Source organism: Dermacentor variabilis, chromosome 6, assembly GCF_050947875.1.
Source record: "Dermacentor variabilis isolate Ectoservices chromosome 6, ASM5094787v1, whole genome shotgun sequence".
In the NCBI taxonomy this organism is placed as follows: Eukaryota; Metazoa; Arthropoda; class Arachnida; order Ixodida; family Ixodidae; genus Dermacentor; species Dermacentor variabilis.
Genome location: NC_134573.1, coordinates 96079897 through 96102431, shown reverse-complemented (window position 1 = coordinate 96102431; position 22535 = coordinate 96079897). Strand labels below are relative to the sequence as shown.

General features: G+C 49.1%; 1 protein-coding gene across 2 annotated transcripts in view; it reads right to left on the bottom strand.

Moving 5' to 3' along the window:
- LOC142584936 (uncharacterized) overlaps positions 1-22535 on the bottom strand; it is a 187732-nt gene that overhangs the window by 664 nt on the left and 164533 nt on the right. For both annotated transcript variants that reach the window (XM_075695297.1, XM_075695296.1), the window contains one exon: positions 14262-14342. In XM_075695297.1, coding sequence (XP_075551412.1) covers positions 14262-14342 — 81 coding nt within the window. The remainder of the gene's footprint in view (positions 1-14261; positions 14343-22535) is intronic.

The following is a 22535-nucleotide window of genomic DNA, read 5'->3' as shown; positions in this document are numbered from 1 at the left end:
TCTATATATCTGACAAGTCACTCAACGAGCACTCGTCGACAACGTGGCAATTATTAAAGGCACGCACATACCCCAAACCCTCACTATACAGTCACATCTACCCAAATGTCCACTTTGGACAATTTATTGTTTTTGTTTATTATTCATCTGTCAACATAGTTCGGGACATTTCTTCCCAGCCGTGCCATTCCCTGCAGTGTTATGTGGGCGAATATCTAGCTGCTTATCCTGGTACCTTTCAATGAATAGATGTCTCTTTTCTTCTTTCTTTGCTAAATTACCTCGTTGTAATGATGCCACCATGCCTTGAAAACCCGCCAATGGTCGCGTGTTTCTGATAGCTACAATTACCTGCGTACGCAAAGAAGGCCGAAGGCTAAACATATTTACCGTCGTTGTAAGCAACTAAGAATTTCTCCCAATTCATTTCTCAGCTCAACAAATTAACAAATTTCTGTATGGCAGCTCAGGCGAAAAGAGTTCGCTTTGTAATAGGCTGTTTCATTCCGAAGCATAGAGTAGTGCTGCTCCGCCTGGAATTATTGGCATGAATTTGGGCAAGACATCAGTGGCACTTGCTTTCAGAGGCCCCTTTGTGTTCAGTTTACCCACTCTTATGTCACCGCTTCAATTTAGCAAATGTAATTCACTTCTGGGCAAACCGAAATTCTTACCCAGATCAGGGACATAGGGGGTATGGAGGGCTGCTCTTCAGCAGCTGCATGAGCTGTATTGAGTTGTGGAAGACCAATGTACACGCGCTATTTTCTAGTTGACCTTTTGTTTGATCAACAACTTCCTATAGTTATATCAACTGTTTCTCATTACCATGCATTATCAGCCACATAAAAATTCTCCAAACCTTATATCTACAGCAGATCTCGTTTTTTTAAATCGCGTCTTTCGTCGCGATGGGCGTATACTGCGGGCCCCTATTTCTTTTCGTGACTTTTGCGTCAGTTGTCGCGTCAGACTGAGCTGGACAGATATCGGTGTCCGAGACGACGAAATATGAAAGCAAGCGGCGCGGGAATAACCGCGACGGTGCCTTCCGCATGTGTTCTCATCCATCCGGCGCCGTCAAAACCCACAGTTCCTTTGTGTACGTGTTATGCGGTCGTTTCATGCTTGGTGGTACTGCCCATCAAGGGGGCCGACTCAAATGTCATGGTTGATTTTGTTGTATGGGTGGCGCTTTCGCAACCGTGTTCGGTCGCTTAAATTCTGACCTCTATTGGATGATGACGGCTTGACTGATTGGTCTGAGTAGTTATTAGGTGGAGAAGCGTGCGTATCTCGACAATTCGCGTGCCCGTTGTATGCTGTGTAAACGAACTTAAGAAAGGGGTCGGAGTTGTTTCTAAAGAGCAAGGAGACAGATATCCATGGTGCCGCTTCAGGCGCCCTTACAGCCCTCACACCTTTCCTGCCTTTACGACCGTAAGGGCCGGCCGGTGAGGCAGGCCTTTCACCAAATTTTGGAACGCTTTAATCGGGCAGCTTTGATGGTACATGAATTCCAGCCACAACCCATCGACACCCATTTATCTGCCAGCCTGCAGCCACGGTTCCGAAACGTCTTGGCACATGCCACCTCCGACATGTTTTTCCACCGGCACTGCGGCAGGGAGTCTTCGGCCGCGTGAAGCTACCCACCACGACAGGGACCTAACCGGATCGCGGACTCCTTAGCCTCGTTATCAGACCACTTAAAGGCTATAGCAGGGTTAAGATGTCCTCAAGAGCATTGGCTAACCGAGAAGTTCCGGCGACGAGGACGGACAATCACGATGCCAGCTGTGCGACCGCATCGTCAACATCGCTCCCCAATGCTGGGAGGGATTCGGAGAACACGGACGCCCACTGCTTGGGCAACATGGTACTCGAGGGGAGCAGCTTTACCCCCTCGGCAAACGAGGAAGACCGGGTGTAGAAGGCCTGTCCGGCTGATAATGTTGTAACCTGTCGCGAAGTCAGCCCCTCGCATTGTCTGTGCGAGGAAAGGGGCCGACACAAAGTTACGGCTGCGCTCCAGCATCGAGCGCAGAAACTCCAGCAGGCTTTCGCTCCTTCGTCGTGATTCCGAACCACCAAGCGAAGAAAACCCCATACCATTGCTTGTGCTGCATCACGTGAATGGTGGATCCGTGGGAAGATGCGTGGATGAGAGAAGTTGTGCACCACTTAGAGCCGCCGAATGTAACCGCTGTCGGAAAACAGAAAAGAACGGCACGGAGCTTCCAGTAAGTCGATGGTGCGTTGCACGTAGGAACGATAGGTTTTCATGAGGATCCAACGGCACTCGTTGTCCAAGAGCGCTTGACGTCGTAGATTTTAAGACACTGTCATGTCAACACTACGGCAGACCATATCGACGTCAAGCGCACATGGTACGCCTCCATCACTTTTCGCTGCAGGTGTTCTACGATGCTAGCAAGTACGTCCCTCCTTCTCTGACTGCAAGAGTCACCAGAATCAATAGGTAGCACTCAGAAAGCCGGCCAATGTCGCCCCATTCGTGGCCTCAAAGAATGGGCGGATACTCCAGGTAGATAAATGCCAAGACGTGTAATGCGGAATCGAAGGCGACGAGAAAGTAGCTTACCGACTCCAGCATCATTGCAATCCAGTAAACAAAACTCGGCAGAAGCACACAACAGCGTAAATGCTGAGCGGTTAAAAGCTTGTCATATCCGACAATGCACCGATTGGGACGCAGAAGACGAGTTTGTAGAGGAATGCCTTAAGAAAAATGAAATGTGTAATATTCGTCGTGCTGCGCGAAAGCGCAGTTCGCGTGCTGACCGGAAGCTAGGCTCTTGTGATCCTGTGTGTGAAACGGAGAGCTATGATCGAGTACACCAAGCTAGCAACTTGGACGAGACCGAAATAGAATAAACTTTATATGGCCTTGGGGAACAGGTGCGGATACGTATAGGTTTGCAATCGTCCACACGCGATTGCTTGGCGTTTGTTTAAATTTGGGTCTGGCGGGGGTATCAATCTGCGATCCAATCGATAATTCTGCGTGATCTCCCCATATTTTAGCATGCGATCGCCGCTCCCTCGGTCATCGAAGGGCCCTATTGCGGCTCGGCGGTAGAGATCTCGAGCCAGCTCGTGGGCCGCGTCGTGGCCGGGGAGAGCTTCGTGCGCCGGAATTCAAATAATTTGAATTTTTCTATTTACCTTTCTTTGCTGGGATTCTGGCAGCTAAGGGCGAGATCCTTCCCTTGCTAAAATTTTGCACGGCACTTTTACTGTTACCGATCACAAATTTTTTGTTCGTTCTAGCGCAAGCTAACGCAATCGTAATTTCCTCGGTGACTTCTATGCTCCGCCCGCGCAGAGTGGCAGCTGTCACGGGATTACCCCAACGTAAACCTGCCACTACCTCCCACCACGTTTACATAGGCCACCTAATTTTCCGAAATTTCTGCGCGTCTAATTTGTAATGCTTCGGCTCGTTTTGCCTCTTGTCTTTGTTGCATTCAGGGTGCATGTTTTTAGGCGGGGGGGGGGATAATTAGATTTTTCTTCCTTCCCTATCTACTTCCACCTTTTGGGTAGGGTGTCTATCCGGATTTATCTCAATTTTGGTCAATATGGCTCCTCCTGTCCTCGTGGTGCTATGTCTCTTAATATAAGAGGTTCCCACAGCTTCGGCAAGTTCTGCCCATGTGTTCTGCAATCCTAGAGCCATCAGTCTCTCTGTCGATGCACTCCAGCGCACCTTTTACGCCTTTTCTCATTAGATAATCAATTTTTTTTTCTTTTTACTGCTTTCAAATCGCGATATGGCGTTGCGTAGCTCACCTGACTGAAGATGTACGCCTGTATTAGTTTAATCGAATTTTTCTCCTTTAACCCTCGGCCTTTGCTGGCCACCCGTCTTATTAGGCTCGGGGTCAGCATCACATGATTCTGCGGTCTCTTGACGGTCTCCCCATTATGACCATATGACTGGAGAATCAGGCCCAAGATTCTCATTTGCTCGACTATTGGTACCTCCTTACCCGCCACTTTATACATGATCTGGAACGTTGTCTTGCATCCTAAGTGCTTCGGACTGTATATAAACAATTCTGATTTCTGCGGCGAGCATGCTAGGCCTCTCTCGGCCGCGTAATCAACAGTGCTGTCGGTGGCGGCCTGGAGCAGGCCTTCGATGGCCGAATTACTTCCCCGGTTGACCCAGAGGGTGATATCGTCCGCGTATAGACTAAATTTTAATTCTCGAGCTTCGCCAATTGTACGAGGAGTTCCCTCACAGCCACGTTGAAAAGTAGGGAAGACAGCATTGATCCCTGGGGCGTACCCTTACTCCCTAACTCAATTGTGGTAGATTTCAGCGTTTGGAACTTCATGCAGGCAGTTCTTCCCGTCAGGAAGTCCCCGACATACCTATGTGTCCTGGTACCTATATTAATCTTGTTCATCTTTTTCACGACCGCCTCATGCTTTACATTGTCGAAAGCCTTCATGAACTCGAGCATCAGAATTGCTTTTGTATCTTTAGACCTTCAATTTATTATATCATGTTTAATTTGGAGCATGACGTCCTGTGTACATAAATAAGGTCAGAATTCGACCATCTCATGTGGCCACAGATCGCTCTGCGCCTTGAAGCCCATCAATCTGGTCTAGATAACGTGCTCCATCAATTTTCCCAGGCATGAAGTTAAAGAAATTGGCCGTAAGTTTGCCAATTGCGGAAGCCTCCAGGGTTTCGATATTAAAATAATGCTTGCCGTCTTCCACTGTTGTGGGAGCTCGCCTTTATCCCAACATTCCTGCATGTACTCTATTAGACACCTAATGGAGCCATACTCTTAGTTCCTGAACCATGTCTTCGTTTCCCGTCAAGGCCCGGAGCCGACTTTGTTTTAAGTCTTACAATCTCTGCCCTCATTTCCGCTTCTGTGATGGGGGCGTCCAACGCCTTGTTAAGTGTTCCACCATAGTCGGAAAGTGGAGTTCGTGATGTTTCTACCACGTTGTCTCAATTAGTGTGATCATCGAATAATCATCAGTCACAACGCTCGTGAGAAGAATTATCGCGGCCATTGAACACGATCTAATGTCGAGAGGGATCGAGAACGTGTTTGTCAAAATTCTCACCCAGGAACAGAAGGACCCTATTCTATTCCTTCTAAATTAACTCAGCTCACTCAGGCAAAGAAAGCTGAGGTTCAGGGCTCTGCTTTGCAAGCACTCAAACTTTCAAGCAACAAGCCAATGTTGATAGTGCGGTACTTCAATGCACATCACCAGGAGTGGGGGTACCAGCACTGAAGCCCGAAAGGCAGACAGCTGTAGGAGATACGCATAACGTAGGGCTAACTCTGCACACGGACCCCGAGAGTCCAACCAGGGTGGACCGTAGTGTTAGTAAGGATACATCTCCACATGTGACATTCTCGGAAAACGTAAGAGGTCTAGAATGGCACATTTCGGATCAAAATTTTGGCAACCACTACTAAATAATGGTTTCCAAACTGAAAGAAGGCCTTAAAACGCGCAGGGCTCGCGCTCCTGCCGTCGTTGAGCGGGATAAGCTTAGAGATATCAGGAGCGCGCAGCAACAGGGGCCCATTCGAAACATTGAGGAACGGACGACGGTGCACAAACCGAACCTTAAAGAGACGACAAAAAATTAGCAGTGGCTTAGGTTGGCTATGCCAGGATATACGTAGCGTGAGCTAAGAGTCTGCTGGTTATTCTTAGATTTTCTGGTTATCTAGGATTAGCTTGATTATCATGCTTACTGCTGCTATAATGACGCACACGGTATACGCAATATGGGACACATGTATATTTATTTTTGCTGAACGTCTAGTTGCTTCTCTATTGCCACAAAGACGGCTCGGTAGTCAATGTAGTAACACGCTGCCGTCTCTATGACCCCAACGCAGTATTTGGAATTGATTGTCTGTCTCTGATACACAAGATCAATGGTGGTTCCCCATTGGGTCGTCTGTACAGTTGGAACACTGGTTAAGTCCAGGTTAAACGTGTCCTTCAAAGGAACACCAAGACAGTCTGCAGCACGATTGAAGTCGCCAGCTACCACACACTGTTCACTTGCCACACGACTAGGTATAGACGTAGCCACTATGTCTATATTGTCTTTAACTGAATTGTTCGGTGACACGTACACGGCTTTGATGACCACACCACTTTCGTCAAGCTTAACGGCGCGTCAAGCTGGCAGTTCACTAACAGCAATCCCATTCCTCACATAGATACAAACTCCCGAGCTTCTTGTAGCGCCAACACGACTAGCATAAGCAACCATGCTAAACTCGGCGGTTGTGACAGCTTGTGATACCGTGGCAACACCAACCTCTTTAAAGAGAACATCAGCACTGGTCAAGAGACGCTCAGCATAACCGTCCGACATATGGCAAATGAAAGATCAGGCATTGAGCAGGGCGATTGTGTAGACCGTGGTGGGGTTTGTCGTCAGCACTCTACAGCGAGCATATGCTGCATCCAGGCCGTCCTTGTTTATCCGCTCAAACTCTGATATCAAAACCTTTTCCAGATTGCTAAGATGGTGGTAGAATCTGTGACCTTGCTCCACGTTGGTCAGATACAAACCCTGGAGGGTAGTGGCACGGCTAAGGACAACGTAGACCAGCTTTTGAGGGTGAATCTTGGTACAGTCCTATACCACAGTGCCGAAAGTACCACCCTGCTACTTGTGTATCGTTATGGCGCTAGCTGGAACGAGAGAGGAAACTGGGTTCTGCACACCAGTACATGCCTCAAGGTTTACCTTTATGGCAAACGACGTGGTGATGGACTCGATTAGAAACCATTGTGCATACCGCCTTACGTCCGAATTGTAGCTCACTTTGGCCTTGGTTAACGTTCCCACACCACTGGGACAATGCAGCCACACTCTCTTTGGCGTACCGTCAACGTTAAGCTCAACCTCCATTAGCGTACCGATAATGCCGTTGACCAAGCCATCCATGACATCAATGTTCTTCAGCAGCACATACAGCCGTTTCGTACAGAACGTCAACACAGACGGCAGGGTCGCCACTCTCTACACGACTGAGGTCTTCGATTCTTGCGAGGGCCTCACGTTCCTCCTGTCTGCTCTGATGGCCAGTCACTGCGTGTATGGTGACACTGTCATGTTTGTATTCACAAGACTCAGCAAGCATCCTATTATAGGCGTCCACGTCCTTGTTACTAAAGAAGAGACGGGCTGCCGTGCGGGACTGTATAGCAGCCTGTTCACGAGTGACGAAACCATCGGCAAGCACACGAATCTCGTTGACATTCGTCTCCTTTCCGTCGCCTATCTAGGGGAGACGACCGGAGAAACTTGCATCACTCTGCCTAACAACTGCGGTTAAAGGGAAGTATCAGATGTTGCCACGGTAGCACGGACGTATTGTAGACGCTTCCGCTGCTCCGCCGTCTATTGTATACCTCACTTGCTAGCACCGGAAGGAGCTGCCTAAGGTCCCCGCCGAAGATTACGTCGAACCCTTCAAACGGCTCCGTCATCTTCGAAACCCTGACTTCCCTCAAGCGCATGCCTACTTCTCTGAGAAGGTCCGACGACAGCATGCTCACCTCATCTACAAAGATGCACTTTACTTCGCGAAACCGCACCGGAAACGTATTCAAATCACTCGATGAAAGTCGCTGGTCCTCTCTCTAGTTGGTCATAACGATTTTGAATGCCGAATGTACGGTTATGCCGTTCAACGTGACGGCTGCTTTACCGGTTGTTGCACAGGCCACGTACGCATTCATCTCACTGTTTTCCTGGCCATCCCCATACGACATGGTACGGTTACGACACTAACAGCTCTAAACATCCGTGATGAGGCGCAACGTGAAGGTCTTACCACAGCCGGCAGGCCCGGTAAAGAAGACCTGCAGTGGTTAAGCCGTCTGGTGCAGTCACGCGATGTATCACTTCCTGCATCAGCGATGCCTGCCGTTTGTTAAGCACTCTCATGCGCGCGTATAAATGGCTTAACGGCATAACGGCCTCTCTACGGAGGACTCCAGGGCACGTGGCAGCAACCACCTTCTGGTGCGTCTTCGTCGTCGCTTCGTCGGGGACGAAGTCGTAATTATCGTTCATCTTCACCAAGGTGGGCACTGCAAACGGCCTCTCTTCAGGTTGTTTCACTTCTGTTTAACTTGCATCTGAACGGCCAACCACCTCGCAAGCCGAAATCAACTCCGAAACGGTTACACTAGCATAGTACCTCTGCTTCATTTCCATAACGGCTTCTTTCTTACCATCAAACATTTTCTCAAATGCATTGCCATCCAGAATGTCGAATTTCTTGCGATACGGCACGTACAGCCCTGACATGTTCCCTCTTATAGTTTACCACGTCAACAATGCTGTAGTTTCGGCACCTAAGCACGAATGGCTTCGAGCGCTTCTTCAAGCTACTTGGATTGTACTCGAATATAAATTTCGCGAACCTCACTCTTTCCATTTTGGCTGGACGTTCTACGTGCCGCTCAACCACTGTCTTGTGCCAAATGTGACAACTTGTGGACGGCAGTCCGTGTTCTTCCAACTCGGCCGCCGTCTTGCGGCTCCGATGGCGCTCTTCTGGCCAATGGGTGTTAACGTAAATGACGTCTCAGTTAGTGTTACACATGTCAAACCTCAGGCGAAACCAAGCCACATCTTGGGCCCACATCTCAATTGCATTCAGCATCTTCACCCCTAGCTGTCGCATAGCTCTTTCAAACGACAGCTGGGTCGATGCGTCCTCTTCGATTAAAGCGTTAATGTCTCTGCCCAAGTTGGAGACGCCAAGGATAGCCTTGTTCACGTATTCCACCGCGTAAGACACACAGGGATAAACGTCAAGAATTACTTGGAAGTCCATCTTAGACTTCAGCACTGAGGCTATTCAAGGGTTAATGGGGTTGACATTCGTTTGATCCATATCCGTTGTAAGCCTCAGAGTCGGCCTTGCCAGTCCACTGCCAATCACCTACTGAAATAGTCACGTATGTCATGATGTTGAAGGATTTCACCGAAAGACTGATAGACAGTGGTATCGAGAGCACTATGCATCGCATCATGAGTCTTCTTCAGGAAGCAATACCGTTTCAGACCGGCTTCGTCGTTGTCGGCAGGGGCCTGTAGCGAAGTAAGCACTTTAGTCCTCGGCATCGGCCAAAACGGAGACTGGAACGTGCACTTCTTACGACCACCTTTGTTGCACGCTTTTGTGTGCTGGTGTTGCTGGCGCCTCGGCCGCTCCAAAGCATCGTGATCCACGAAAAGGAGGTGCTCTGCCATCCACGCGGTTTTTGGCATGAAGTCATTTTCCACCTCCTCATACGGAGCTTCATTCAGCCACAAGAGCAGATGAGCATGGGGGCTACCCCTATGCTGAAGCTCTATACGCTTGAAACGTTGCACCACGTGGTACGGCTGAAACTGGCTAATCCGGGAGTTTCGCACAACTTTCATAATCACCCTAACCATGTGTTCAAAGTAAATTGCCCACTTGGCTGGATCGTTATTCGCCAGCATCGCTGCGTAGCTCTGGTTCATCTCGTTTTCATCAACGCCCTGCTCCTGCGGCCTAGCCTGCAGTTTTGCAAGCAGTTTCAGCAAATTTGGCCTATACACTGCAGATGCAGAAAGCTTCAGAAATACCGTCGGCTTCCCAAGCTGCCTAATCATGGCGAACAGCTCGCTGTTCCTTTTGTGGCTGTACTGCACAGTGTTTGGACACCTTCCATGAATTCCAATTCCTGTTCAGTGAACTGTGCAACCTTGTCAGGATCTTCGACATCCTGTTTGGTGTCGAGTTGTTGCGATACATCATAGTCATCTGCGGCGAAACAAAGTGACACAACACCTTCATAGCCATGCACAGTACGTGCATCGGCAAAGCACCCCATCTAGCTGTCCTCCGAATCTCACTCGAGGCAATGAAGAACGGAGTAGGCTTAGCTGTTGGGGCTATACAATGAGCCTGGCCCAAGTATGTCTGGGGGAAAGACAGCTCCTCAGAATGCGTATCATACAAGATGCCTAGAGGTCTCTTGCCCTCTACCGGTTCCATGGTGAAGACCGCGCCTTTATCGTATACCAAACTATGCTGGTCCGATATGAAAGCTGTGGCCGCATTCATCGGATCATCTAAGTCGGCGGGATCCGGAGAAGCCTCCACGTTGACGTCTACTTCTGGCGCGACGGCTTTCCGATACAGCCTTTCCAAATGTCTTTTTTGAATGTTTATGCCGTAGTGTTTATACAGCAGCGAGTCTCTCAGTACCTCAACCCATGGTCCAAGCACATCGCAAGAAACTTTGTTCGACATATAGGTAGTCTTGGCAAACATTCTCCTCTTTATGTTCAGCACTCTGCACGTATCATCCTACAAGCTGCGAGGCAACTGCTTTAGCATCTCGTCCGTGTCTGCCGGCTCTTTCCCCACAGGTCACTTAATGCCCAACTGACCATTTCTCCACTTGATTAGACGACGAATCTGAATGAAGGGAATCCGTGGCGAAAGTAAACCTTCGGCAACATCGTTCAGAACTGGTAGATATGGTGGCATGGGCGGGTAACGATACCCATTCGTAACGCCAAAGAGTGGAATCTTCTGCTAAATGAGAAAGTTCTTGCACGTTGTACAAACTCGGCGCCACGATTTCATCCCACTCAGGCGGCGCCGCTAAACGCAATGTTTCACACATGGCACTACTTACCGGCGTCAAGTCTTTTATGTGCCACAGTCTCTCACACACGTCGCACACATATCCAAACGGATGGTTTACGAAGTCCGTCTGGAAGGTCCGAGTCGCACTGGCGCTTTCGCTAAGTTGCACCGTATAGTCAGTCAATCGACGAGCCTTGACGTCATCAACAACGTCTTGTTGCTGGTGCTGCTGAGATGGCCGGGCACGTCGCTCAGCTTCCTGGCGACGCCGCTTTATTAGAAGTTCCTCCTTTTGCTCCGGTATCTCCGCAGCACGTTTAGCCTTCTGTTCGTTCTTCCTACGCTAAACCGCTAATTACCAGGCAACTACTTCGGCATCCGATGAGTTAAGCTTCTGCGCTCTTCTGCGCCACTCAGCAGCAATTTTTTTCCCCTTCTCCATGGCTATACCACACTGGCAAACGCCCCGCTATATGTATACCCCACTGATGCCTCTACGCATGCGCATAAAATGAGTCGCTATCAAGAGGCTCCGGCGCAGCGTCTGACTTGGCTACTGCGCAACGGAAGCGCACAGCCTGGTAGGCACCTGCGCCAGTGCGTCTGCCGCGAATATGACTTCACTCCTCTCGACTGCGCAGTCCGGCGAGGCGTTCGTGGCGGCGGCGGCTCCAGCGCGCCAGCTGTGCGCCGTGTTACGTCACTGCTCCTCGGGCATGCGCAGCACGGCTATTCAGGAGCCATGCGAAGCTGCTCAACCTCGGCCAGCGTAGCTCCCGCTACAAAACGCTCAAAGGGGATAACGCCCCGGAGATTACGAACAGCCGTCTTCTGCATAAGTTGGAAGCTAAGCAAAGCAAGGAGTGTCATCTTAAAAAACATAAATTGAACCGCAACCTCAGAAGGAATGTTGCGAGACATAATAAGGAAATCAAAGATCATCCTTTCAAATTATGCGAAAATTGGGGCAACAAGTGTGACGAAATGGAGGGGAGCATGAACCTGTCCAAGGCGTGGAGCACCCTCCAGCATTTGTTGGACCACGAAAGCTCGAAGACACAATCCAGCAGCAGATTGCTAAAAGCGAGGCACGTGTTTGAAGGGACGAGACCGAACTTCGATTCAACCGGGGAATATACTCAAGACAGTACGGACCTAGGAGCATTGAAGCTTACGACACAGCGCTGATGTGTAATACAGCAGTAGTTCATGAACTTTTGCTTAGTTTGCTCGTGCTTCGCGATTGCTCGTTTCTTTCTATTTTGTTAGAACACCCTTCTTATATTGTATTTTTAATTTATTCTTTCCGCTTTATTCCTTACCGCTACTTCATTTTTCTTACATGAACCCCTCACATATTCATATTATGAAGGCTCTTCTTTCTTGACGTTCGAAGTGCTTTGTAAAAACGAGCGGAACATTGTTTTTCATAAAGGGGAGGTGTCGCGAAGAAGTATGCCGCGGGCCTCTTTTTCTTTTTGTTAATTTTGGGTCTTCCTCGATGCACAGTAACGAGGAAGAGGTCTGTGTCCGAGACGTGATAACACAAAAGCGTGAGGCCCGGGCGCCTGGAGCCATTGCGCGGGAATGGGCGAAGCGGCGCCTCGGACATGTGCCATGACCCGGCCGCAATAGAAGCTCACACTCTCTGTGCGCACGTGACGCGCGGCAGTTTCACGCTTGGCTGTAGTGTCCAACAGGTTGAGTTAGGGGAGGGGTCATGGTTAATTTTGTTGCTAGCGTGCACATGGTGTTTTTGTGGCAATGTCTGATCGCTTAAACACTGACCCCTACAGAATCATGTCAGCTTACCTGATTGGTGGAAGTAGGCGATTTTGTGGAGAAGCATGTGTGTTCCCAACAAATGGGAGGGTCTCTTGGATCACGTGGAAACCTATATAAGGAAGGGGTCCGAATCGTTTCGGGGAGCAAGGAGGCAGCAGCACATGGAGCCACGTCCCCGCGGGAGAATAATCCAGTCTGGCAGGCCGCCGACACAAGAAATGAAATTGTTTTGTACGTAATATGTGTCTATTGCAAACGTCAAGTAGGGCCAAGTTAATCAAACAAGTTATGGAGTTTCAGAGGTCTAGCATCTACTATAAAGGAACTCCGATGGACAGCGGGACAAATTGTTGCCCCCTTTCATGGCAATCTCATTGCAGGCTAATAACTCAATAGTTGTCATTGACAGCTATGTGCTTTTAACATTTTAGTGAAGTTAGGCATCCAGACTTGCCTTACGCATATTTTATGTCGTTTTACATGAGAAGTGCCCTTTTTAGGGTTTTTATTGGACATCTGTTTTCTCAGAAGTGTTGTCATAACGGGCCGCCATACAAAAGAATGCTGGTATAAATATGCTCCCGAAACACATCGCAAGCGTCCAAGCATTCACATACTTCTTGTACATTGTAGTACAGCACGCAGGCTGCTTCTGATCACTTTACAAGCAGCCACGAGGAAGTGGAAGTTCTCAACGAATTCATGGCGGGCTCTTATTGACAACAAAATGGCCTGTGTGGACTGTGGGCCACATACATCCGACTTACTCTCCAAATGAAAAAGTTTGCAATCTTTTAAATATTTTTTAGCTACATTGTCCCTAACACCGTCATAATTCTTCCGACAACAACCAATGCGACTTGTTGTGTCCTTGTATAGGCAAAAAAAATGTGGAGGACGCTTAATCTTCACCTTTAAGGGTGAAACACGATAGCATTCAAAGATCCCTGACTGCTTCTCACGCTTCCCGGAAACTGCAGCATATGTAACCGCAACGTTTACCGAGAAACACTGGCAGCGAACGCGAATGCATGAAGGCAAGCTTTCTGGTAAAAAAGCGGTCTCCTGCATACGCCACCGATGCAAAGAGGCGAGCGCCATCTGGATTGTGTGGCATGAACCGGGCGCGCCGCTCTATGAATGGTAGAAACGCTAGAAGAGGGGCTTGTGTTTGAGTTTCCGCGTAAGAGACTTATGTTGTTCTGTAATATTCATTCTGCCATACGACGCCACCATGCCTAGGTTGTGTTAGTCGTAGTTTGCGGTTTTTCTGGTGCATATTGATTTGAGAAATTAGGCTAGTTCAATAACGAGGGCACTATTGCAGTTTTTAAGGCCCACAGGATTGGACAAGCGACTGTAGTCTGCAAATATGTTTATAATGCTTCAATTGTTACTGTGCTGTACGGTGACACTACGCGGTGACAGTGACAGATTGCGATTGTTTGACTATGCTCCTTCTCTTTCTTTATCTCTACTTTATCAATTTATCTCCCCCTCCCCTCTTTCCCTAACGTAGGGTCGCAAACCGGATCTTCCCTTCTGGTTAACCTCCCTGCCTTTCCCCTTTCCTCTGTCTCTCTCTCTCAGCTAGTTCAATAACGCGTCTCCGCTACACGGAGGGACTGCGTGGTTGGTTATGCAGGGTTAGAAATCATTTTTCGCTCACAAGACGTACGGCGCTGGACACCGACACCAGATTTTCTGCGACAGGGGACGCTTAACGCTATCACGCTACAAATCATTGCCCTTGTTGCCTGCTCGGCTGCCGCATCTGCTAGCCCACTGCGTACTTACTAGAACTGTCCAAGTAAGTAAATATCCCACATTTTTCACGTGGACCGTAATGAATGAGAGTCAGTGTTACGTTTTCTTCTCCTGTAAAAGAAAAGAAAGTAGGAAAGTCACCAAAAATAAAAAAACATGCTTGGAAAGAACGTCGATGTCTTTTGTCACCAAAATTCTAGAAGCTCCTATGTTATAGTAATACACATTTAAATCCCTAAACAGGAGCACCATGTTAAAAATTTGACAATTTGGCTTCATTTAATAGCCATAACACCATAGCTAGCTGCCTTTTAGCAATCTCAAGGTGTCTACAACTCCTCTGGAATCTCAAATAACCCATTGAAGGCATATATGCATTATTTTATACTTCGTAAATAGTATATTAGTTGTGTAGAAATAGATAAGACAAAGTACATTATATAAATGATTTATTCATAGGATACCTTTTAAGCTTTCGTTTGCGGTGGATACAAAACCACATTTAGCCCTGGTGTCCTTGCTGGAAAGTATGTGCGGCAGTACACTACCACCGAATACCCCTTAGCAACTGGTAAACGACTTTTCAACAATTTCAGCAGGGAAGATTCTGACCTACTAGGCTACGGGATGAACAAAAATAGCAAATTCAGAGCTATAATAGTGATATATTCTTAGCAGACTATTCGTTCTGAATTTCCCACCATAAATACAGCTTGGCACACGTACTTTGCAGCAGGTTTATTCTATAGAACAAACTAAATAACAAAGAAGCGACATCCGTTGCTACGCAAGAAGTCACCTAGCAAGCTGTGGAAGGTCAGTATTTTGTCCCTAGGTTGCACTATGTACTTAAGCCGACCCACACTTAAATTGCTACTTCCTTGATGACATACCTACACCTCCAAACGCAGCCCTTTTAACTCCCCATAAGCCAGACGAAAACCTCGATGCAGACGTCACACTCCCGGAGGTGAAACAGGCCCTTGGCTATATAACCAGGGACACCGCACCATGGCCCGACCGGATAACGTACAATGTCCCCCGAAATTTATATGCCGTATCTTTGCAGGAACTCACGTATGTCTTTAACGAACATTGGCGAAAGGGCACACTGCCTGGCGTTTAGAAGCACCCCCAGATTGATCTTATTCCCAAACAGAGTAAATTCTTACTGCTTCGGAATTTACGACCTATCTCACCCACGAATTGTGTAGGCAAACTTTTTGAGCACGTGATTGTCCGGCGACTACAACCACACTTAGAAGCCAGGCATTTATTCCCCAACACTCAGTTTGGTTTCCGCCCCAACCTATTGGCGCAGGATGTCCTATTGCATATTAAAGAGATCCTATTAAATCCCAAACGATGGACGGCCGGCACTAGAACGATCCTAGCATTAGACATAAAAAGGCATTTGACAACGTAGGACATGACCATATTGTCGCAGTACAACGCGGCCAGTAGACAGGGAGACGTTCAAGAGCCGCAGCACAACTTGTTCAAATACAAAACAGGCCAGAGACATGTCTTCTTCGTCCTCGCCGAATCCCACTGACCCACTAGAGAAAATCCGTTGATGTCCCTATCTTCGTTGTCGTCTGCAAAGAAAAATCGACGCGTCATTTGTCCCTCCCTAAGAGAGCATCGTCCCGATGCTAGACCAGAAGTGTCACTTAAGGAATTAAGGGTCTCTCGCATAGTTATTCGCTCACATACGGCTTCATGCGGACAACGTGCACAAGTTCAGGACGGTGCGTGCGGCGCCGCGTACAATTGGGACTATCGGGGACGACCTCGTACGTGACGTCACTGAGTCAGCGCAATACTCGATATGGTCCGAAGTATCGCCTTAACAGCTTCTCGGAAAGGCCTCGTTTTCGTATGGGTGTCCAAACCCACACTCTGTCGCCGAAGTCATAGATTACTATTCGACGGTGAAAGTCATAGCGCCCTGCGTCGTAGTCTTGCTGCTGGCAGATCCGCAAGCGCGCGAGCTGCCGAGCCTCTTCTGCGCGTTGCGTAAACACAGCGGCGTCCGTATCAGTGTCGTCAAAGTCATGTGGAAGCATAGCATCCAACATCGTTTGTACATCCCGCCCATGAACAAGGGTGAACGGAGTCATGCGCGTCGTTTCTTGTTTCGCCGTGTTATATGCAAAGGTGATATACGGTAGGATGTCGTCCCAATTTTTATGTTCAACATCCACGTACATGGAGAGCATGTCTTCAATTGTTTTGTTTAGGTGTTCTGTTAATCCGTTGGTATGTGGATAGTAGGCGGTTCATTTCCGATGCGCCGTTCCACTTGGCAGCAAGACGTGATCTAAAAGCACAGCAGTGAATGCGGTTTCTCGGTCTGTTATTACGACGGTTGGTGCGCCGTGTCGCAACACAATGTGCTCAATGAAAAAGCCCGCCACCTCTTCCGCTGTGCTTCTCTGGATTGTCTTTGTTTCAGCGTAACGTGTGAGATAGTCGGTTGCTACGATAGCAAAGCGATTCCCGGCAGTAGAAGTAGGAAGCGGACCCAATATATCCATTCCGATTTGGTCAAATGGTCTTCGAGGAACCTGGACGGGTTGCAGGAGGCCGGCTGGTTTCGACGGAGGCGACTTGCGCCTCTGGCAGTCGAGGCAAGTGCGGACGTGATGTTTCACGGTGGTGTTAAGCCTCGGCCAGTAGTACCTCTGCTTCACTCTGCCCAACGTTCTCGTGTAGCCTAAGTGACCAGAAGTCACCTCGTTGTGACAGGCTTGAAGTACTTCCGTACGAAGAGCTGCAGGAATGACGAGCAGACAGCGGGACCCGGTCGAAGAAAAGTTTCTTTTGTAGAGGACTTTGGCCCGCAAAACAAACGTCAACCGGCCTCTTTCGAAAACTCTAGGCGGTTTCGCAGATCTACCCTCTAAGTAATTGATGAGCTCAAGCAACTCAGCGTCGTCCCATTGTTGTTGGGCGATGGTGGATGTGTCCAGGACACAAAGAAATGCCGAGTCTTCTTCGGGTGGAGCAGGCGACTCTATCGGCCATAGAGACAGGCAGTCAGCATCTGTGTGTCGTTTCCCCGACTTGTACTTGACAGTCATGTCAAACTCTTGCAGCCGTAGGCTCCACCACGCCAGTCGTCCCGAAGGGTCTTTAAGGTTTGTCAACCAACACAGTGAATGGTGGTCGCTGATAACTGTGAAGTGGCGGCCATACAAATATGGGCGAAATTTCATAACAGCCCATACTACGGCGAGGCATTCCTTGTCAGTTGTGGCGTAATTGGCTTCTGTGCGTGAGAGTGTTCTGCCTGCATAGGCAAGTACTCTTTCTGTGCCCTCCTGCCACCGCACAAGAACAGCTTCCAAGCCAACATTGCTGGCATCAGTGTGGAGCAATGTAGGAGCGGTCTCACCAAAGTGAGCAAGCACTGGAGGTGTCTGGAGACGTTCCCGCAAGTCAGTGAACGCACCTTGCTCTTCGTCGCCCCATGCAAAAGCAACGTCGTCTCTCGTAAGGCGTGGTAACGGCGACGCAATGCGAGCAAAGTCCGCAATAAACCGGCTGTAACAGGCACAGAGGCCCAGAAAGCGCCTGACAGCCTTTTTATCGGTTGGCACTGGAAACTGTGCTACCGCCGCAATTTTCTCAGATTCTGGGCGAACACCTGCGTGGCTGACGACGTGACCGAGAAACTGTAGTTCCCCGAAGCCAAAGTGGCACTTCTCCGGCTTCAGGGTGAGGCGGGCGGACCGGGTAGACTGCAGAACCGCTTCAAGCCGTTGGAGGTGTTCTTCAAAAGTTCCGGAGAACACGATGACGTCGTCCAGGTACACTAAGCAGGTTTTCCACTTCAGACCCGAAAGCACAGTATCCATGAGGCGTCAGAGCACAAGCCAGAAGGTAAGACGTTAATTTCGTATAGGCCGTCTGGTGTCACAAAAGCAGTTTTTTCACGGTCTCTCGGATCTACCTTGATTTGCCAATATCCGCTTTTTAAGTCCATTGAACAGAAGTAACGCGCGTGATGAAGACTGTCGAGTGAATCATCTATACGGGGAAGCGGGTACACGTCTTTCTTTGTCACTTGATTTAGTTTTCGGTAGTCCACGCAGAAACGTAAGCTGCCGTCTTTTTTCTTAACTAGAACTACAGGAGATGCCCAAGGACTCGTTGATGGTTGAATCACGTCGTCTTCCAGCATTTTTGTCACTTGTTGTATGACTTCCTATTCTCTGGGAGCAACACGATAAGGATTTTGGTGAATTGGTCTCGCCGTATCCTCTGTAATTATGCGATGCTTCGCTAGAGACGTCCGTCCGACGCTGGACGTCGACGCAAAACAGCCATTGAACTTCGACAATAGCGTGAGAAGCCGCTCTCGTTCGTGCTGCGACAAAGTAGTGCTGACGTCGAGTGCAGAAGCTGGGCCTTGCGTAGGTGCTTCTTCGAGTAGCGAACAGCAGCCTCGAACATCCGCAACACCATCAAAATAAGCCACAGCCATGCCCTTTGGAAGGTACCGTCACTCTGTGCTAAAATAGGTTAGTAACAAGTTAGTGCGCTCGTCTGTGACATTTACGATTCCTCGCGCGACCGAGATACCGTGAGTAAGCAACAACGTGGTTATTTGGTCGGCAACTCCCTCGCAATGAAACGGTGTGTCACACGCTACCGAAACAAGGGTGCATGATCGAGGTGGGATGACGACGTCGTCTTCTGCTAGGCGAAAGGAGTTGCGTTGCGGCGATAAGCAATGGACTAAACCACGGCTCTTATAAAATGTGACCATGCGGTCCGGAATTTTAATTACGGCGCCGTATTCTTTAAGGAAATCCATTCCAATAATCAAATCCTTACAGCACACAGGAAGAACGATGAAAGTGGCCACGAAAGAAGAATCCCGGATGCTAATTCTAGCAGTACATCTTCCAATAGGCATCAGTAATTGCCTGCCTGCCGTCCTTATGTGGGGTCCCGTCCATGGCGTCTTTACTTTCTTGAGACGGAGGACGAGTTCCTGACTCATTATAGAGAAGTCGGCACCAGTGTCGACTAACGCTGTCACCGGCTGTCCATCCGCCAAAACATCAATGTCGGCGCTCACAATTTCTTCGGTGTCGGGGTTTATCGGCTTCACGCCGTTCTGCGGCGAGAGTGTCGGGGGCTTTTTATTGTCTTGCGCTGGGCCTGCAACCTTACCCCCAGAGGTCGCCGCCTTCAGTTTCCCCGGCGTGGGCTGGGCGACCTTCGTCCTCGGACGTCAGCAAAAGTACGTGCAGTAGGCGAAGGCATCTGACGTGGAGGGGTTGGAGAGCGCGACCGACGGTCGAAATCGGACTGAACATGCGGCACAGATTCGCCATTCGGGTGCGCTATTGGAGGTCCCTGAAAAGCAGTTGCGTCGCGGCGTAGCATGGAGTCGTCAGTTGCACGTCGACTATAGGACCACGGACGAAAAGGTCGAAATGATGTGTCGCGATGCCAGCAATGACGCGAAATGTGGCCGACGCCTCCGCAGTGAAAACAGAGAGGGCGCGTATCGTCAGTGCGCCTATCGTCAGTGCGCCATGCGTCGGTTCTCCGAAATTGCGGCCGTCCCGTAGTGTCGTTTTGCAGCGTTGGACAAGGCGCTGTGAACGGCGGCTGGTGGTATGACTGTAGCTGCGTGACGGGTGCTCGCCTCGAAGCCTCCTCTAGCGGCGGCGACGAAGGAGCGACTGTCGGAGGCTGGTGGTACGGTGGTGTGGTTGTAACGGGTGGTGGACATCGGACAGCGGCTGCGTTGCTCATGGGACGCTGGTGATCTTGCAGATCGGCTGCAGGTAACACCTGCCTGATTTCGTCGCGCACCACTCCGGCGATTGACGCTACAGGTCTATCCACTGCCCCGCAGGGGCGTCTGCGTAAGCAGGTGTTTGGTATGTTGCGACACCACGTACCCGAGCACACGAGGGTTGGACCCTAACGCGTGTAGCCGTACGCGGCTTAGCCGTGTCCGGGGAAAGGGTTATCCTCGCGGTTGAGCCAATGCTGGGTGTTTGGACCTTTAAGGCCCCCCGGCGGAGGCAACACACCTCTTTGGCCTCTGCTTCGCGTAGACGGGACCTCCAGACTGACCCACCTGGAGGAAATCGGCAGTCGCCTTTTCCTGTCCTCCTCTTCAATCTTCGACTTTCTCTCTAGCCTTTTCATCTTTCCTGTCTTCTTTTCACTTCTTACTTCCGAATTTCCTGGCGGCAAGAGTTAACCGTGTGTAGAATGTCCAGTCTTGGTTATATGCATTTGGCTATAGTAGTGGTGTATAGCTGGCGTGTGCAGGTTGCTCACAACCTGTAGCTTCCCCTTGTTGGGCTCGGTGGTGGGTGGCTACCACCGCCGCCGAATTTTAAGCCATATTATGGCAGAAGCTTTTCCGCGACTTCCAGATCTGCCTCTGAAAAGAGGCCGCACCGATGCACCTTTTTAATTTACCCTCCGAACCGACCTAGACAACTTTCCACGTTACCACGTCTTGCATAGCGAAGGATCACAAAGTATGCGTAAGCTATCCCCTTTCTTGGTGGCGAAATGAGTCATAGAAAAAATTGGCAAAGACTATAAAGCCTCGAAAATGATCAGTGGAGACCAACTTATAGAACTGAGAAACAAAGAACAAGTGCCAAAGCTGTCCGAACTCGCCAGCATTGGTGAAATCAAAGTCACGATTTCTCCCCATCGCTGCCGAAACACCTGCAGGGGCGTTATCTCAGAGGAAGATTTTCTCAACTTGAGTGACGAGGAACTTCTCGAGGGGTTCCAAGAACAGAATGTCATTAAAGTGCAAAGAATCACAATCCGAAGAAACAATGAACAACTCCTGACCAAACATGTGATCCTCACATTTGGTACTAGTATTCTCACCACTTCTCTCGACGCAGGATACCTAAAGATAAATGTCAGGCCATACATACCGAACCCGAGGCGATGTTTTAAGTGCCAGAGGTTCGGCCACGCATCACAATCATGTAGAGGCAAAGAAACATGCGCGAAATGAAGTGCCAACAATCACCCATCTGAAAACGGTAACGCACCGCCACGCTGTGTGAACTGCAAATGGGATCATCCAGCGTATTCACGATCATGTCCCTGTTGGAAGAATGAGAAGGAAGTGATTGCTCTTGCAGTAAAAGAGAAGATTTCATTTTTCGAAGCAAGGAAGAGGCTTTCGCTCTTACCTCAAATAAGCTATACCAATGTGGCGCTGCAGAGGGCAGCGCCACATCGATCTCAGGAGTCTACAGAGGCCACAGTCAGTGGTCCTGTAGCAACTCCATTCGCCCCCTCGGTGGCAGCAGCTAGTGCTGCTCCACCACCATCCAAGACGGCCCTGCAGACAGCTGTTCCGCAGGTCCCCAGACTAAACAGAACACCAAGGCCCGAGGCGCGTGTCTCGACGCCTGGCTCTCGATCATCCGGCGCCTCAGAGAAGGCAATGGAGGTCGACACCAAAACCCAGGCGTCATTGACGCGAAAAGAACATCGCTCTTCTGAGCGCACTAAGAAGGACAACGTCCTTATAACTCTAGAGAAAAAGGGACAGGCAACCTGAATGGTTACCGTCCATTAAACGTGTACTGTCCCATATCGCATGTCACCTTTAGTTTTTTAAGTTCGCAAACACCAGTACATTTTTCATTTTACAAACATGGCTTTCATTGTACACTGGAATTGCAGAGGTATTATACACAATATAGGTGACATCAAAGACATTATCAACACTTTTTCGCCAGTTGCAGTGTGTCTTCAAGAAACGAATCTTGGTCCAAAAAATAGTAACATTCTCAAAGGTTTCACCGTTGTCCGAAGGGACCGCGAACACACTAGCCGTTTGTCTGGAGGAGTCGCAATAGTCGTTCAGGGTGGCACCCCTACACGAAATGTTCAACTGAATACTTCTTTCGAGGCTGTTGCCGTCACCGTTCTACCGCATAAAACCATCACCATGTGTTCGCTTTACATCCCACCCCGTATTCATTTTACTACTAGACAACTGAAAAATCTAATACACCAGTCGCCGGATCCTTTTATTCTAGTAGGAGATTTTAATGCCCATTGTAGCCTCTGGGGCAGCGATAGAACAGACCAAAGAGGGCAAGTAATCGAAGATTTTATTTTGTCTAACAGCATATGTCTTTTAAACTCGGGTTCACCTAGATATTTCTCACCAAGCTCACGCAAATTTAGCTGTCTAGATTTTGCCTTCTGCTCACCGTCTGTTTTTAGCAATTTTAAGTGAGAAGTCCTCGACACTTCATATGGAAGTGATCATTTGCCGGC